Consider the following 19,205-nt stretch of genomic DNA (forward strand, 5'->3'; position numbering starts at 1 on the left):
CCCCAGAGCCTAGAATGATGCCTGGTACCCTGCAGGCACTCAGTCAACCCTGCTGGCTGATGAATAACAGATATTTTTTTTACCGTAATCTTTATCAGAGCTCCGTTCATGAAGATTACAGGACATAAAGCATGTTATTCGTGCATATTAACTCTGTGAATGGATATTATATCCTCTGTTTCAGAAATGGGAAAGGTTGTTTAACTTTCTCTGCTTACAAAGCAAACAAGGCAGAAAACGAGATTTGAAGACAGGCCGTCTCCTGCCCTTGGTCACCAGACAAGCAGGTGATTTGAGTTTCTGTTCCCTGGCCGTTAAAAGCATCCTGTTACTCTATACTGAATGAATGTGTTGGAAGACAATTGATGTAATCCTCCTGCTTCTTTACTTTTGCAGATGGAAAGGCTACATCCTCCCTCTTTGAAACATCTCAGGCTTAACAGTCCGTCTTGGTATTTCCCTGGTGGTCCAGTGGCTATAACTCCAAGCTCCCAATCCAGGGGGCCCAGGTTCAATCCCTGATCAGGGAACTAAATCCCACATTCTGCAAATAAGACCCAGAGCAGCCAAAAAAAAAAAAATCAATACTTAAAAAAAACCAGAAAACAAAACCAAACCAATTCATCTCAGTTTTCACAGTCCAAGTGTCAGGCTCACTGACTTTAAAACGTCACCTTTCTGAGGGTCTGGCAGCCCACTCTCTTGCTGTCACCCTGCATTCTGTGAAAAGACACAGTGGCTGTCCTTTCTGGAATAATCATCTCTGAGCAGATTCAGAGCCAGAAGACACCCATACAACGAAGGCAGGATGTCTGCTCCCAGGACAGGCTCCTGGCCCAATGCCCAACTCTCCCCGTCCAGGGCCTGGCCCCCTACCTTGTAGACATCCAGCTCTCCACACTGCCGGTCAAAGCGGGTGTAGAGTGCGTTGAGCATGGTGATGACCTGCAGCGGGGAGCACTGGGAACAGATGGCCGTGAACCCCACGATGTCCGAGAAGAGCATGGTGACATTGCCGAAGCGCTTGGCCTGCACAGCGTGGCCCTGCCACAGCTGCCGCGCCACCTCACTGGGGAAGATGGAACACAGCAGGTCCACCGTCTTCCGCTTCTCCTCCTCCAGGGCCTGGTGGGCCTGCTCCAGCGTGGCCTTCAGCTTGCCCAGCCTCTTCTTCAGGCCATCCTGGGCCCTGGCCTGCTCCCCAATCAGCACCACATCCCGCAGCGCGTTGTGGATGGGGATGTCGGAGAGGTACAGCCCTCGGCCTGTGAAGTCTTCCAGTCTGTCCACGCAGGGTGAGCCCAGGAACAGGATGGAGCTGGACTCCACCATGTAGATCATCTGGCCTTTGAGGTCCATCACCTGTGTAAAAGGAGGACCAAGCTTTGTGGCTTATTCACGTTCCCAACAGACAAAAAGTGAGGAAACAGGAACAGTGATAATCCCTTCTTTTTTTTTTTGAATAAGTCACACACCTTGCAGGATCTTAGTCCCCCCACCCCACCTTTGTTTTTAAACTTGAGCTTTTTCTACTTGTTGACAAAAACAATAGGCTCTCTTACGGTTTCAATTTACTATGAGCTCTAAAATGCATGCATACATCTGGAGAATATACTGGAGAATTGTTGCTGTTCAGTTGCTAAGTCATGTCCAACTCTTTGTGACCCCATGAACTGCAGCACACCAGGCTTCCTTGTCCTCTACTGTCTCCTAGAGTTTGCTCAAACTCATGTCTACTGAGTTGGTGATGCCTTCCAACCATCTCATCCTCTGTTGCCCCCTTTTCCTCCTGCCCTCAATCTTTCCCAGTATCACAGATTACACAGAAAATATGATTTTTCAATCAACAATGCCCCAAATTCTTGCTTCAAGGCTTTCTCACTGCGTGCTACACTGATGCTTCTGCTCCAACATTCTCTCAGCAGCAGCCATCAGCAGAAGGGTGCACAGGACCCCTGGGGGAGGGGGCTTCACGTTTTCATTCTGGGTCACAAGCTCACATGTGTGAAGGAGACAGATGTGTACATACGTGTTAACGAAACAGAGCCACAAAAGCAGCCTGGACGTCCTTCAACAGTGAATGGTTAACCAAAGTTCAGGACGACCACACAATGGGATACGACATGGCCTATCCCATCGTGAAAGAGAGCGGTGTCTAATGACATGGAAGAATACACACAGATATCATTTACTGATTAAAAAAGAACTGTAAAAAGTGGCTTTTTTGTTTTAAACAAAAATGTACATAATGTTTTTGATTTTGCAATGGACATCTTAAAAGTAGTACCTATTTTTAAACATTTAGTTGTACTGTGTTTATGACAAAAAGTAATAAAGCTGTTTCCATCTGGGAGGACAGATGGTTTGTCTTCTGGGTTAACTTGTCCAGAAGAGAGGTGCGTTGTGAGCCTTTCTATGAGCTCAGTTATACTACTGACTGTGGTTTCCAAACTTCTTTTCTAAATCACGCATGGTTCTCTACTATGAGATGAGAGCAGAACACTTTCTCCCACATTTTCTAACAGTTAATCAAACAAGTTATTGATTTTTTCCATGTCTATTAAATATTGACTTAAGAATCCATTTAGTTGCCTCCTCTAAGAAACAAGTCATTTTTGTTTCTTTGTTGTAGAACTCCTCTTATTATCCAAATTAAGTCAGCTATTTTGTGATGATCGAAGCCATATTTTTACAGAAGTATTTTTGTAATTCAGCTATAAAATACTCCATAAATATTTTCCAGGTGATGCTAGTGGTAAAAAACCAACCTGCCAATACAGGAGATGTAAGAGACATGGGTTCCATCCCTGGGCCGGGAAGATCCCGTTGGAGGAGGGCACGGCAACCCACTCCAATACTCTCGCTTGGAGAATCCCATGGAGAGAGGAATCTGGCAGGCTACAGTCTATAGGGTTGCAAAGAGTCGGACACCACTGAAATGACTTAGCACAGCACAGCACACAAAGATTTTAAAAGGTAGACTGCGTTCAAAAAATATTTGTGAAGTAATGCCTTAAGTAAGCAAGCAAATGAATGCACAAAGAATCTTGTTTTAAGCCTTCAAAGTATTTTAGAATTATTTTAAACAGAAATATTTTATTAAAAATTCTGGCGACTTCCCTGGCAGTCCAGTGGTTAAGACTCTGCAAATTTGACCCCTGGTCAGGGAACTAAGATCCCACATTCCCTTCACCCAAAAAGCCAAAAAACAAAAAGTAGAAGCAACACTGTAACAAATTCAATAAAGACTTTAAAAATGGTCCACATTAAAAAATGTTTAAAATATTGTGAAGTGATACGGTATATTTTTACATTTTTCACACCCAGTCTTTAAAAGTGAAATCATTGAATCCATATCACAACAGGACAACTTTTCTTCTTACCCTGGAAGATTTCTTCATGGAGTTGTCCCACCTCCTCACTCGCACCAGGAACTGCATGTTCAGCATGGTCATAATGCCGCTGAACGTCTGGCTGATTTTGGGGGTCAGGATCTCAAAGTACTCATCAAAATGAGGCTTCCCTTGCACGTCTCTCCTGCTCATCAGCCGCCTGATGCCGTGGCCGAGCTGCAGGATGCTCATATCTCTGTCAAGCATGAAGTGGAAAGGGAAGGTCTTGCAGAAGAGCGAGGCGGGGATGACCAGCGAGGACACGGGTTTCCCAGGGGGCGGGTGCGGCCGGGCGCTCCTGATGTGGACGGAGTAGAGCTCGCAGGGCTGGTCCACGAACTCACGGCAGTCCTGGTGGAAGCGAGAAGGCGTCGAAGAAACCTCCACTTCCGTCTCATACAGTATGCGAGCAGCTGCCTTAATGATGCCGGGGAGAATCAGGGAAGTGATCCTCTTGGGGAAGAAATAGTAAACATATAAGACATCGGGATCTTTATCCAGGCATAGGATGGATGCGTCCTCAAACCTGCCCTTCTTTTCTGCTTCTTGACAGTGGCTGCTCTGTTTCAGGAGGGTGCTGAAGCTATTTAAAAAATCTTTCAGGGTTCCTCCAACCACACCTAGGATGTATTCATCTTCTTCATAACATATTTTAAAAAGCTCCTCACCAAGAGATTCTTTGATGATCTCCACTGGAACTCCTGAAAGCATAGAACACATTTTTCTGCCATATCATATGCATCATCTTGGCAGAGCTGTATTTTTACTACTATTTTTAATACCACCTTATCTGACAATTTAGCTTGCTTTATATCTGCTATAAGAGTTCCAACCAAAATTAATCATTTTTGTTAAAATTATCTGCATAAATTCATTTCTAAAATTCAAGTAACTCCAAATATACACCCGAATTGGTTAATTATGAAATAATGATCAATTGAGTATATGACTTTTTATCACCCTGAAACTTAACTATAAAAGAGCAATTGGAATCACAGGGTTAAGTCTCTTTCAAAAGTTTTCCCACCTTGTTAACATCAGAAACAGTGGCACATGTTGTGAAGGGGTACTAGCTAGCCCCCTTGGAATATAAGCATCAGATATAGAATTAATTTATATCACTGGTGGTGAAATTCAATTTTGTCATTTTTCTTGAGATGATATAAAGTAATATATTATAATAGTAGTAAATATTATTATTATTATTTTTGAGCAAAATAGCATTCTTGTTGTTTAATGTTACCTGAATGAAAATGTGTTGGGAATATATCATTTACTTTCCACAACTTTTCCTTCACTAGTCTCCTTTATTCTTTAAACTCTTTGTACCACACTCTTCTCATCTATAACGTAGGGGAAACATGGATGCCCTGTTCACAGCACTGCTGTGGTGTTTGTGGGCCATGTTAGAATTGTGCCTGACCCAGAGAGAGGGTTCAGTGCAAGTCAGTCATCATCAGCAGCAGCAGAAGCAAATTCTTCAAATCTACTTCAAAAAAAACCTCACCAGTTGGTCCACATACTCGAACTTTGAATAGGACAGTATGACAAAGTCACTCATCTGCTTGATTCTGCCAAACTAAGTATTAATATGTAAGCACTGCTCACATATTTCTCATAATTGCTTCCAACCTTTAAAAACTTACTTATATTACTATGCTGAGTAGAACTTTTCATGCATAAATGAAGGACACTTAGTTACCAAGTTCAAGACCAAAGCATATGAATGTCTATAAATCAGCCTGCCAGGCAGCTTTATCTACTTCTCAGCAAATAAACATTGTAAGAAGAGGAAACGTTTGAGGTCAAACAAAGGTATAAGTACGAAAAAGAGTAATTCTTTACATTAACACAAAACATGATATTTAACATTTCACATTGGATGTTACCAACAAATAAACATGAATATTTTAAAGAAAATATTAGTTCTCCAGGTAAATATTTTCTAGGAATAGAAAATTTTACTTTACAGGTGAAATAGTTCTATAAGCAAATTATTTTCTAATTTCATATATTTAATTCTATTACCTGCTGCAATTGCTTGGTCCACAACTATTTTTTCAAAGTCTTCTCTTTCCAAAGATTTCCTGAAATTATTTCAATATCTTAAATTATAAACTGACAAATGAATGCTAAAATTTCAGATTATAACATACAGAAATGCTGACAGAAAATAATTTAAATTACCTTCTTTGTAGAGGCAAATCTTGACTGTCGAGTTTAAAGGATAGGAGCAGTGACATGTACAAACCAAATCAACGTTGGAAAACCCCCAAATATACATGACCTAGACTATTTCATCACTTTTCATAAAGCATATCTACCCTTGAGACTAACTTCATATAAGCTAATAGTACAAAGGTTTGTGCTGGCAGAAAACCCAATGGTACAAATGGCCAAGGATGATAATAAATCAGGACGGGCTTTTCTGATAAAACAACCAAGAAGAAAAATCTACCTACTGATGGGTTTCACGTCTAAGTAAGTCCTTATTTATTTTTTAAAGCAAATACACAGTACATGCTACTTTTAGGTTTTAGGTTCTATATATTTAACTATCAGGCATCATCACATTAAATGATCTAATTGATCTAATATAAAATTAGTAACGAAATAAATTTATTCCTTATTAAATTACTGAACTGCTTTAAGGAACACATGTTTATAATATACTTATATATTAATAATAATCAATATAATTTAATATATATGATTAATGATATATAATAGCATACATTTTGACTGATAGGATTTTGTAATTTCAACTGGACAACTTGTTGATTCATGTTTGCTTAATTGTTTTTTTGATGAGTTCTGATAGTGACAACTGATTAAAATCAAATTCACAAAACTACTAAAGCATATTAAAAGATACCCAAGTTATTTTGTGGTTCAGTTTGCTATTAGACAAGCCAAGATCACAAATAGGCATAAGTTGAAAATACTATATCAAACAGATTTCAATAAAGCATGATACATGTAGAGAAACTTCAAAAGAAAAAATTCTTGACAAGGAAAATCATCCCACTGGCTACTTGATCACATAAAGGTATACTGCTTATAACATGGGACAATAGACTGTTCAAAATTGGGAAACAAGTATGTCAAGGCTGTATGTTGTCACCCTGCTTATTTAACTTATGTGTAGAGTACAACATGTGAAATGCTGGGCTGGATGAATCACAAGCTGGAATCAAGACTGCTGGGAGAAATATCAACAACCTCCAATATGCAAATGATACCACTCTATGGCAGAAAGTAAAGAGGAACTAAAGAGCCTCTTGATTAGGGTGAAAGAGGAGAGTGAAAAATCTGGCTTAAAACTCAACATTCAAAAAACTAAGATCATAGCATCTGGTTCCATCACTTCATGGCAAATAGATGGGGGAAAAGTGAAAACAATGGCAAATTTTATTTTCTTGGGCTCCAAAATCACTGCAGACAGTGATTGCAGCCATGAAATTAAAGGATGCTTGCTCCTTGAAAGAAAAGTTATGACAAACCTAGACAACATGCTAAAAAGCAGAGACATCACTCTGCGGACAAAGATCCATCTGGTCAAAGCTATGGTTTTTCCAGTAGTCATGTTTGGATATGAGAGTTTCACCATAAAGAAGGCTGAGCACCAAAGAATTGATGCATTCAAATTGTGATGCTGGAGAAGATTCTTGAGAGTCCCTTGGACTACAAGGAGATCAAACCAGTCAATCCTAAAGGAAATCAACCTTGGACATTCATTGGAAGGACTGATGCTGAAGCTCCAATACTCTTTGCCACCTGATGCAAAGAGCCAACTCATTGGAATAAGACCCTGATGCCAGGAAAGACTGAGGGCAGGAGGAGAAGGTGGGCAACAAAGGATGAGATGGTTGCATGGCATCACCGACTCAATGGACATGAGTTTGAGCAAAGTCTGGGAGATAGGGAGAGAGAAGTGCTTCAGTCTGAAGGACTGGAGTGCTTCGGTCCATGGGGTCACAGAGAGTTGGACATGACTTAGCAACTGAACAACAACAGTCAGAAATATATTCTTATCTAAATAACTTGGGGATCAGGCTATGATATTACATCTAGTTTGAATTAGATACCCCCAACCCCTTGTTATATACTATATTAGTCAGTCTCCAGATTTGTTCCTTCTTCTCATTTAAGCAACTTCTTTTTTTTTTTTTTTTGAAGAATTAGCCTAAAGCTGCTCAGAGGACTCTTCTGCCAATTCCCAGCAAAGCTTAGCTAAGTCAAACATCACACTGCTGCTGCTGCTGCTGCTGCTGCTGCTAAGTCACTTCAGTCGTGTCTGACTCTGTGCGACCCCATAGACGGCAACCCACCAGGCTCCTCCGTCCCTGGGATTCTCCAGGCAAGAATTCTGGAGTGGGTTGCCATTTCCTCCTCCAATGCATGAAAGTGGAAAGTGAAAGGGAAGTCGCTCAGTCATGTCCAACTCTTAGCGACCCCATGGACATCATACAGTGCCATTCAAAATAAGTTCCTTAACTTTACCTTCAAAAAATTTAAAAATAAGGTGTATGTCTGCATGTACACCAGCAAATGTAAGTATGTTATACACACAGGCACACATACACCAGCCATGAATTCACACATGATGTGATCAAAAGGTCCTAGGAAAAGATAAAAGCAAAAGCTCAAAACCAACCCAAAAGGGTATCATAATGACTGAATAAAACTCATTCACTTAAAAATGGTGGTGGGTGTGCTGTATGACTCAGGGAACTCAAATCAGGGCTCTGTAACAACTTAAAGGGGTGGGAGAGGGAGGAAGATGGGAGGGAGGTTCAAGACGGAGGGGACGTATATATACCTATGGCTGATACATAGTGATGTTTGGCAGAAACCAACACAATTCTGTAAAGCAGTTATCCTTCAATTTAAAGATAAATAAATTTAAAATTTTAAAAATGGTGGTGGGTGGGAAAGTGAAGTTCCCCTCAGCAGTCAGCACAGTGCCCTCAGTAGAAATGGCAGCCAACCTGCCAGAAAGATGGGGAAAAAGGCCCCACATAGCCAAGAACTAAAGAAACAAAGCAGAGAGAAGCCATTTGGCATTATCAGCAGGCAGTCTCATAAGAGAAAAAGTCCCTCTTCTTATTTCAACAGTGGTATAATCATTAGGACACTTTAACAGTATGATAATGCTTTAAGAAGTCAAAGAAGAGGTAAAAAGATTTTTCAAAATTTCAAATAAAATCATTTTTTTAAGTTTTGAGGTGTTTTGTTTTTTTTTTTAAAGAGCTCCATCTCTGGGAACACATCCTAATTGAATATCAGCATCGAGCTTAGGCACATTTCAGGACACCAAGCCCTGGGAATAAATTCTGAGTCAACTGGCTGCCAAGGCCTCAGGCAGACAGACAGAGTAGCACAGCTCCAGGACTTGCTGGCTATCTTATCAGCCGGACTGAGAATTAAGGTCAGAGGCTTCTGGAATGCTGTCCATATCACTCTGCAAACACAGCTTCTGTCAGACACATAGATTCACACTCTCTTTGGATCTGTCTCTGACCCCTTCTTGGCTTGCCTGCTGCCTGAAGCCTGGGACCAGTTAGTCAGCGAGTGAAATTAAGCCCAGAAAACGCACAGAGCAGATGATCCCCTCCTGAGCAGCAGATGGATAAATGTATAAAATATTCCTGACAAAGGTACTGGTTTGCAAAAGTTGCAAATTCAATTCTGAAATTTGAATGCAAGTGTTTATTGTAGTATTTACACAGCAAATAATCCTTCAATTTCTGGGAAACCAAAACAAAGCCAAATCAAGTTTTCCACCAACAGTAAATGTGCCAAGATGTATTTGTAAAATGAACTCTAAAAATCAGGGTTTGCTTGTTTGTTTTTAATTCACCTTATATATGAAACTGCTACAGAAAGCTTTCTTAAAGAAAGTTTCAAAGACAAAGTAGAAGAAAAAGTACAAATGGAATAGGTATTTGAATATCAGTATAATCAGTATAACCAAGCTAGTTAGGAAAATACCAAAACACCTCCCTAAGGACTGATCCAGCTGCTGCCCCACTCCTGAGTTGCCCACCTCTTACTCCCACATCCTTCCCTGCTGATGTGGGAGCTAAAAATTTAACCTGTGCAATATTGTAAAATAATCAGCCTCCAATTAAAATAAATTAATTAATTTTAAAAAATTGTGGCTTAGGCTGGGGCAAAGGGACAGGCAGGCTGCACTGGGACCTAGCCCCAGATTCTTGGCACTGTTCTTCAAGCAGGAGTCTGCTCTGATCTATGCCTTAACTTTGTTAAATATTTCAGAAATTACACCCTAGCAGAAAAGAATAGGCCTTTTGGGAGTTTACTAAATGGAGAAGCACAGGGTAACATGGTTAAAATCACGGGCTCTGAAAAACCCAGGCTTGAAACTCCATTCTGCCATTTCCTAAACAGCTATAAAATTCTAGACATTTTATAGAAACCTGAGCTTAGTGACATATGAACTGTGAAAAATGAACACACTTCCTTTCAGATTAGTGGCAGCTCAAACGCTTAGCCCAGTTCCTACATACCAAAGTGATTCATATATGCGAGACACCACTAAGTGCTGGTTATTAGAAGCTGTGACAGTGATTGTAACAGGAGATTCATGCAACTGAAATGATTCAATTTACCTGTTTTCCTTTATTTTGTGTTTTGCCAATGTTCTCTGAAGGGCAAGGTTCAGACGCTCAAACTGAAAATTGAAAAGAAAAGTTTTAAACACTCCCTTAAATAATCATTTTCTTGAAGACACGTATTTCACAAAAATTTCTTCTGAGAGCTTGTCAGGAAGAAGCAGAAGCATTGCTACTTTAAAGACAAGTGTAGTTGAACTACCCCTGTGGAAAAGAGGACTGATTTTCAACAGCTCTCACATTTGGGAAGAAGCCAACCACTCAGACTGACTTGAATCTGGATGTGAGCTGTATCCCTGGTGGGTGGCACCAACAGCCACCGAGCTGGAATCACACAAGAGACTCAGTTTGGTGAAGTCAGGCACACCTTCCTCCAGGTCAGGAAATCCCTTGGACGTGCAGCCAGGACTTCAGTCTCAACGGGGCTCAAGCCAGGAGACCCTCTTTCCTTCCACAGACCCATAGCAGCCCCCTACCCTATGCTGAGATCCTCCACCCTCCCACAATCTCACATTCTGCTCATGTATCATTCCTGTCTCTTCCTTCTCTAGAAACTCCAAGCATCTGTCTCTTCCCTTTCTTTTATCCCTTAAATCCAATCTGTCACCGAGTTCAGTTGATTACTGACTGAAACAAATCTTGGATTTCCCCAAACTTGTACTCATTTCTTTTCCTTGAACAAACAATCTTCACAAAATACTTAACAGTGTTCTTCTCTTTTACTGATTTCTGAGTATCTCATGAATCTTCCTAGATTGCAAAATACTTGTATGTAAGCCTGCATAGTTTTAAATACTGGTTGATAATTAATATCTCTTAGCAGCTTGCTCTCCCTAACCAGTTAATAAGTGGAAAGTAAATCATTGGTAACTTCTTTACATTCCATAAAAAAAAAAAAAGTTCTATGTATCTGCATGTGTATACAGCCACCTTCTGTAGTTTATCCAGAGGACAGTGGAGAATTCTCTGGCTCTGTGCCAAGTTGTGAAATTCCTTTTTCCTTAAGAACTATTTATATCCCTCTTGTAAGACAGTAAAGTCAAGCAAAATCGACCAAGATTCTGTTTTAATGAAATTATGAAAAGAACTTTTGGTTTCTAAAGAGCATATATTAGTAGAACTTAAATGTGAAATTTCTTGAAAGACAATATAAGTGCTGAAAAGAAATAAAATAGAACTTAAATTTACCCATATAACAATTTTTCTGATGGTTTAGATAAGGAGCGAGAGACAGAAGGGCTGGAGGGTGCTGGGCCAGCAGGCAGATTCTGAGCAAGGGCCCAGCACCCTGTGGCAAAGGGTGATTGCCTGGCAGGCAGAGAGCAGGTCTGGGAAAGGAAGGAAGAAGGAAACATTAGACTTGAGACCCTAAAGGAAGCAGAAGCAGACAGCCTAGGCTGCTTAAGACGGCTTTAATATTTCAAGGGCATTTTTTTTTGCTGTTTTTTTCTTATTCTTATGTATTGCTTTTTATTTCTGTAGGTTATATTCTTTTAAGTGGAATCCTTAAAATCTATGGATTTCCAGTAGCTCTTTCCAGATCAATTTCATAAGAGTTTGTAGCCATTGTCACTCCATCAGTTATATGTAAGACTGCCAGTGTCAGCTTCACCCCATCAAGGGTCTTTGACTTCATAGAGAGTGACTCTGGAATCACGAACACCAGCAAGTCTTTGTGGATGAAAGCCCATGAAACTCTGGGTTGCTGGGAGTTTTGCCCTTCTCTAAAACCTAATCAGACAGAAAGTGTGTGCGTGCGTGCATGCTCAGTCACATCTGACTCTTTGCGACCCGACAGACTGTAGCCTGGCAGATTCCTCTGTCCATGGAAAGAGGAAATCTTGGGAAAGATTTCCCAAGAAAGAATACTGGAGTGGGTTGCCATTTCCTCCTCCAGGGGATCTTCCCCACCCAGGGACAGAAGCTGCGTCTCCCACAACTCTCATGTTGGCAGGCAGATTTCTTTACAACTGAGCCATCTGGAAGAGGGGTCATCAGTGACATGATGGTCACTGCCTGCACAGAAGATCTTGGTTGTCCTTCAAGCATTTGCAACCTGACATTTTTTTTTTCTTATTTTCTGTCTTCTCCACTAGAATAGAGACTCCAAAAGGACAGGGAAGATCTGTTTAGCTCACCACCGCATGTTGGGCACCTAGAAAGTACCTGGTCACAGGAGATGCTACCTACATACTGATGGAATGAAGGAAGAAAGGAATGAATGCACATCATCTCCCCTGTCAGCCATTCCAAGTCCTGAAGGCTTAGTCTGTAACATGTGTATCAGTGAAGCAATATAACTCAGTACAGAGATGTTACCATTGCAGCTTGCTCAAAAACACAATTTATATTATTTCAAGTTAAAATAACTTTAATTACATTTACTTATACATGATTTATTGCTCTGACCAGGAACTTGGGATGGGCAACAAAGAAAGAAAATCCATCCATTTCTGCCCCTGAAGACTTTCTCCTTCCTCACCTCAAGTACTAGTGGCAATATCACCATCCTCTCTCCTCTTGACCTTTTGGTTAAACACTAGGACGCGTTTTTACCATTCTCAGTCTGTATTCTTCCTGGTCTTTCATTTCCTTCCCACTGCCACCAGAAACTTCTTTTTCTTGTCCTTTCCTCCTAATATATATGCTGTCATTGTAAGAAAGGACAAATGGTCCCTCTCTCATTGCTGGACTTCCTAGAACAGGTGTCTTCCTGACTTTCTATGCTGAATCAGAACTTAGGACCCACTGTATAGCTTAGGGCCCTTTACTCAATATTCTGTAATAGCCTATAAGAGGAAAGAACCTGAAAAAAGAATGAATATAAGTATATGTATAATTGACTCACTTTTCTGTACACCTGAAACTAGCACAACATTGTAAGTCAACTCTACTCCAATAAAACTTTTTTTTAAAAAAGAATTTGCTTTTTTTAAGTAAAAAGTTCTGAAGTCCTAGCCAAGCTGTAGCCGCATATGTTAGTGATATTACAGCTTAACAGGCTTTGGTGTCTGCTTTCATCATACACCATTGCTCCTCTGGAAACTGTTATAAATTCAAGATAAGACAAAACAAAACCCACAAGTTTTTCAGACAAAACATTTATTGGTAAAGGCTGCTGGTGCCTAGAGCTTCCTACCTTGGTGCTAAGGCTTCTCGAACACATCCTGAGCCTACACCCTGAGATGATGTAGATCACAAGAATGTCAGGAGCAGGACTCAACTTCCCTGAGATCTCACGCCTTAGGATACAGAATCAACGACTGCAGGATGGCCCTGGAGGATACCAGTATATTAACACTTCAGGTACAACTGCCATTTCATCCAGTATTGCTGGGAACACTCTGAATGGAATTTCATAGGTCTGGTTTATGGATTAGTGGCTACTTCAGATGATTTTTAACTTTTCTGCATTTTTTCTTTTTGCCTAGAGACTACACTAAGAAAGCTTATTTTTATGTAAGAGCGAAGAAAAGCCATTGAAAGGTTTTGAGTATGGCAGGACCTGGGATGGAATGTTTTCTATAGTTCTTCATGTTCTTCTAGACCAAGGAAATTTTAGCTCATAAGCATAACGGAATACTACTTCTTTTTTTCTTCTTGCAACCCAATATTCCACAACACCTTCAGAGACTTCAGGAGTTCCTTCAAGCCCCCTTCATCTCACAAGGTGTGTGATTTGGGATAATATCCTTCACAGAAGCGTGTGCTGCTGTGTGCTGTGCTGTCGCTTCAGCCCCGTGTCTGACTCTTTGCGACCCTAGGAACTGTAGCCCATCAGGCTCCTCTGTCCATGGGATATTCCAGGCAAGAACACTGGAGTGGGTTAGCCATGTTCTCCTCCAGGGGATCTTCCCAACCCAGGGACCGAACCCGCATCTCTTATGTCTCCTGCACTGGCAGGTGGGTTCTGTATAACTAGTGCCACCTGAGAAGCCCTCATATAAGCATATGTGACTCGATTTAGTTCAGGGAATGGGTTCTGATTTGCTACAACTGTGGCTAAGATCATGATGCAGTTATTTTAAAAACACTCTGCTTGAGGAGCTTACAGGATTATCGGGGAGAATTTCCATGAAAAATCAGCTAATAATCAAATAGAAGAGCAACAGATTATGAATGAGGTGCAGAGACCTTTCCATCTCCCCTAGTTATCTTAAAGCAAGTGATCTAACTTTTATGTGTCTTAATTTCCTCAAACAAATGAAAAGTTTGCACTAGATGAGCTATAAGACCTTTGTAACCTACGATTCCATGACTCTGGAATGCCATCTCCCACTCTAAATCTTCTAAGGATAATGAACTATAATACTTGTCCCCCTAAAACATAACTAGAGTTTACATCTAATTATCGAAAACAAGAACGAGGATGCCATCAAATGCTATCTGGAGTCTCTTCTTTGGGGCTACGGATAGGACTGAAACTGAACAGTAAGCTAAGCATTAAATCTGTCCACTTAAAAAAGATCAGTTTTTTAAAAAGCCCTATTTAATCAAAGACACCTAGATGTTTGAATAGCTGATGAAGTAATCTAGTTTGGTTGCTATTCAGCATGAATATATCCAGCCCTGCAATGTTCACTAAAATGTGAATGAAAATGGCCTCAGTTGTGGGAAAGAGTCCTGGTTCTTCAGGTCAAGGGCAGACCTCTTGCTTCCTGGAAGTCCTCAGCCTGGCTTTCTCTACTACATGACAGCACACTCAAAGCTATGAGCCCGCAAACAAACGACACACATTATCCTAAATAAAGGAAAATAAGAATGCATATATTTGATATTCTGAATGTTTTTAAAAGAGATTCCAATATGTGCATGACTTCCATTGTAGGAATTCAGAATTTATCAAACAAAATAATAAAGCCAACAGGGTAATGACAGGACCTGGGGAAAGCATGGCCACTCTCCAGCTTCCCAACCTCACCATCTGCTCATCCCTGTTCTCTGCCCTTGGAAATGAGGGTGCCAACCGCTTCCCAGACTGACACCAACCAACTGCCTGGGAAGAGCTGCATCCCTCATCCTAGTCAATGCTGGCTGCTGGTGACTGGAGCGGGGAGACTGTAATTAAATATTTCCATCTCAAAGGCCACTAGCCAGTCTACTACTGTGCTTATCTTATATTTGAAATAAGTTCCCTCAACTTCCTGCCAATTCTAATTTATCCATTCTTCAAACTTCAAGTCTCTTCTTTGCCCGTTGAGCCCATATTGCCGACAGCAGTAATTGCTATATCTTTCAAAAGCTGTGTGACTTTAGTCAAGTCACTTAGCCTCTCAGGTCCTTCTTGGGAAGTAAACAAGGTTACCTCTGAAGTTCCTTCCAGTCCTAAAGTCAGCAGCCTGTGGTCCTTCAGTGTTTCTCACAAGGCAAAGGGTTGGTGTGGAGTCAATTAAAAACCATCAATAAATTATGAGAGCCAGAATCTGATTTTTTCAATGCCCAATCTCCTAGGCTAAGTGAATCTGCATAAAACTGTGAACACTGATAGAAGGAGGAAGACACACCATGAAGACTTTCAGTGGCTCTTCTCTTTAGGCCCATGGAGTGAGGAGCTCTCCACATGCCCTGTCTATTCCAAACATATTTTACCTAATTAGGTCTATGGCCTGTCCCCAGCATTCCCTGTTTTCTCTTTTTCCCCCAGTTTTATTGAGAAATAATTGACATACATTACTGTTTAAGTTTACGCATACAGCATGACACCTTGATTTACCTATCGTGTGAAATGATGGCCCCAATAGGCTTAGCTAACATGCATCTTCTCATACAGATGCAGAACAAAGAAAAGAAAGGAAAACAAAAAACTTTCTCTTTGTGATGAGAACCCAGATAACCTTCCTACACACCACACAGGATGGCAGGGTCACCATGAGTTACACCCATGGTACTCATTTATCTTATCTTCCAGCATCTCTGGACCACCTTCCTCTAATCCCCTTCCCCACCCTCTGCCTCTGGGGACCACATGTATCATCTCTTTTTCTATGAGTTATTGTTGTTTTTCAATATTCCACATATGAGACCATACAGTGTCTTTCCTGAATCCCTTTAATGGTGGTGCTCCAGATCTCAAAACAGCATTAGGCTGTGCCGCCCACAGACCTACACCAAGACATGTCCAAAGTGGTGACAGAGGTGTCATGAACAGGCCTGTGACCCTGTCCAACCCAGCAGGACAAGGGTGGGTCTTCCCACCTCAGCAAGTTGGCGGGAACAGATGATGCTCTTAGGAATTAGATGAGGGAAACCCAGCAGAGAATAAGTTATTCTCCAAGGAATTTAGCTCTTAAAAAATAGCTAATGAATCCATAAAAAAAATAGCTTGCCATCCGTAAGTAACTAATGGGTCCTGGTGGGTGGTGAAAGCTGTGGATTATTTCACCTAATGCTTGTGCAAACTCTAGGGACCCGGGATTGTGAGCATGTCTATTTTCAGATAAGGATGCTGAGGCCAAGAGGATGAAACAGCTGCTCAAAGTCATAAAGCTTGTCAGAGTGCAGGATGCTTTGGAAAAGAATGCAAGACTGTAAACATTTTAAGATTAAACACAATTTAAGAAAATGATTGCTTTTTAAAAATGTTTTTAAATGTTTTCAGAAAATTGTCAAATTGTCTACATCTACTATAGCCTTGAAAGTGAGAAAGCGAGTGTTCACATTTTCCTTAGGAAAACACCCTATTACCATTTTCAAAATGTCAGTAAGATCTTGAAAGGGCAGGCACTCACCTCTGGGAAAATCAGTTTGCAAATACTCTCTGCCAAAGTGTGAAGATAGACCCGGCTGCGGCTGGTCTTCCTCCGGGGAAGCCTTCCGGGAGGGTTCTTGTCGGGGACACCTGGACAGACGCCTGGCTGCCCTGGGGTCGATGCTGGCCCACTCCCTGTGGCTTCCCCCAAGGGCTCTCTGGGGACCTGCCCCGGGGCCAGCAGGGAGAAAGGGCAGTCCCCCGTGATCTGCAGGTCCTTCAGCTTCGCGCAGAACATGGTGATTGCTCCTGGGCTTGGTTCTTCTTACCAGGATGGACACACAGAAGCCACTAGCGGACCAGAGATGCTGATGACCAGGGAGTCCAGGGGCTGCAGAAGGTCAGAGGAGAAAGAGGAGTGACTCTGTATTCCTATGGAAAGAGAAAAATACAGGTATGAAAAAGTGAAGACCAAACAGTCCTATGTCATTTGCAAGTTAAAAAAAAAAAATCTGGTGCAAATGTCCATTATAAAATGGATGGAACATTTGGTAAAGATCTTATTTCCTATGTGTGCATTCCAGTATACTAGAAAAATACTTGCTTTTAGTATTTTAATATTTTTCAAATAGAATATAATTTTCTCCAAAATGTCTTTAGCACAAACTACTGATTCCCATTTTTGTAGCCCATTTGGTCTCATTTGATTCCACAAGGGTGAAATATTGTGGTTTTATGACAGAAGCGGGAGAAGGCAATGGCACCCCACTCCAGTGCTGTTGCCCGGAAAATCCCATGGATGGAGGAGCCTGGTGGGCTTCAGTCCATGGGGTCGCTAAGAGTCAGACACAACTGAGTGACTTCACTTTCACTTTCCACTTTCATGCATTGGAGAAGGAAATGGCAACCCACTCCAGTGTTCTTGCCTGGAGAATCCCATGGACAAAGAAGCCTGCTAGGCTGCAGTCCATGGGGTTGCACAGAGTCGGACACGACTGAAGCGACTTGGCAGCATGACAGAAGCTGGGTCTCAAACTATGTCATATCACTGCTCATACTACTAAATTCTCATTAGTCTGTATTTTCTAAAAAATCAGAATAGCATGCATAATGTCTCCTAAACATACCCAAAGAAAAAAATGTATATAATGATGCCCAAGTATATGTTGTTAGATCTGAAATATTGTCTTTTACATGAAAAAAATTAATTGAAATGATTACTGACAAAGAGACTTATCTCTATAAATAGTAAAATATTTTTAAAATATCACCAAAATGAAAAACAAATAATATTTTTTCAAAAGACTCCTGATTCCTAAGAATAGGCCATTGGATTTACAGGAGACCTTGAATCCAAATCCAGATGACACTGGAGTAATCCAAGAAGGCCTCTCTTTCTAGGAGTCCCCAAAGTCATGAGCATGACCCTTCTGGCCAATTTTCCCCTGTACTTTTGTTTTTGTTGATGTTGTAATGGAGTCTCCACACAATTCACAACCCATGTCTCATTAATTTTTCAGTGGAACCATCTGGTTGTAAATTCAGCTTGTCAACAATACAGTGATGTTGATTAACTGAGCCCACCAGCTATTTCGATACTTGGAAAATCAAAAAACTCAAAAAAGAGGGAAAAAGAATACATGGTCTGGTACAGTGCTAAGAACCCTGTCTTTACATTTAAGCTTCACAGTAACCACTTGAAATAGGTATTCTTATCACCAGTGGGTCAGAGGCTCAACGTTTGTGTCATCTTTGATTTGAAATGCTAGAAAGTGCAAGAGCTATGATTCAAACATAGGTCCATCTGATTCCACAGCCAACGGGTTTCCATTAACTCAAACTCATATATTAACAAGTTACACTTGTTTCTAAACAATCAGGCTTAGTTTATACACTGGAATTAATTTATCTTGAAGATATGGTTTATAAGTTTACATTAGAAAGCAAATAAGAACGTAATTATCCTGCTTGCTGGCTGGTGGTACTTGAATCATGAAAAGGATTATACTTCAGTCTTCGGAATTGGAGTTCAATTATTTTGTGTCTTTTCTATGCACCTCAGTGCTCTTAGTATGTTCCTAATGTATATAACATCAGCTTATAATTTTTCACAGATAAATTACTGATAGGCTTAGAACAATGTACAATTCATTTCCCAAACTGGGACAAACAAGGAAGCTGAATTCACATCTGACAGCCCCTGGGGTGTTGCTGGGTTATCAGGTTTGGGGAAGATGATGGATGCTGACAGGCCAGAAGAAACTGCTGGAACTCTCTGCTTCTTTTTATTTTTTAATTTTTATTTTATATTGGAGTATAATTGATTTACAATGTTGTGTTAGTTTCAGGTGTACAGCAAAATAGTTCAGTTTTACATATACATGTATCTATTCTTTTTCAGATTCTTTTCCCTTAGTGTGTATCTTTTTTTTATTTTTTTAATTGAAGCATAGATGCTTTACAGAATTTTGTTGTTTTTTGTCAAAT

General features: G+C 40.7%; 1 protein-coding gene across 11 annotated transcripts in view; it reads right to left on the reverse strand.

Annotated features, from left to right (window-relative positions):
• The window catches only part of GUCY1A1 (guanylate cyclase 1 soluble subunit alpha 1), a 72,099-nt gene that overhangs the window by 23,872 nt on the left and 29,022 nt on the right, over nucleotides 1-19,205 (reverse strand). For 9 of the 11 annotated variants that reach the window (XM_019977706.2, XM_019977702.2, XM_019977707.2 and 6 more), the window contains 5 exons: nucleotides 16,759-17,150; nucleotides 10,028-10,089; nucleotides 5,421-5,479; nucleotides 3,384-4,093; nucleotides 877-1,362 (listed from right to left, as the gene is read on the reverse strand). In XM_019977706.2, coding sequence (XP_019833265.1) covers nucleotides 877-1,362; nucleotides 3,384-4,093; nucleotides 5,421-5,479; nucleotides 10,028-10,089; nucleotides 16,759-17,016 — 1,575 coding nt within the window. In that variant the 5' untranslated portion in view covers nucleotides 17,017-17,150. The remainder of the gene's footprint in view (nucleotides 1-876; nucleotides 1,363-3,383; nucleotides 4,094-5,420; nucleotides 5,480-10,027; nucleotides 10,090-16,758; nucleotides 17,151-19,205) is intronic. The other 2 variants (XM_019977708.2, XM_070769222.1) reach the window with 1 other exon arrangement.

This window comes from Bos indicus, chromosome 17, assembly GCF_029378745.1.
Source record: "Bos indicus isolate NIAB-ARS_2022 breed Sahiwal x Tharparkar chromosome 17, NIAB-ARS_B.indTharparkar_mat_pri_1.0, whole genome shotgun sequence".
NCBI lineage: Eukaryota > Metazoa > Chordata > Mammalia > Artiodactyla > Bovidae > Bos > Bos indicus.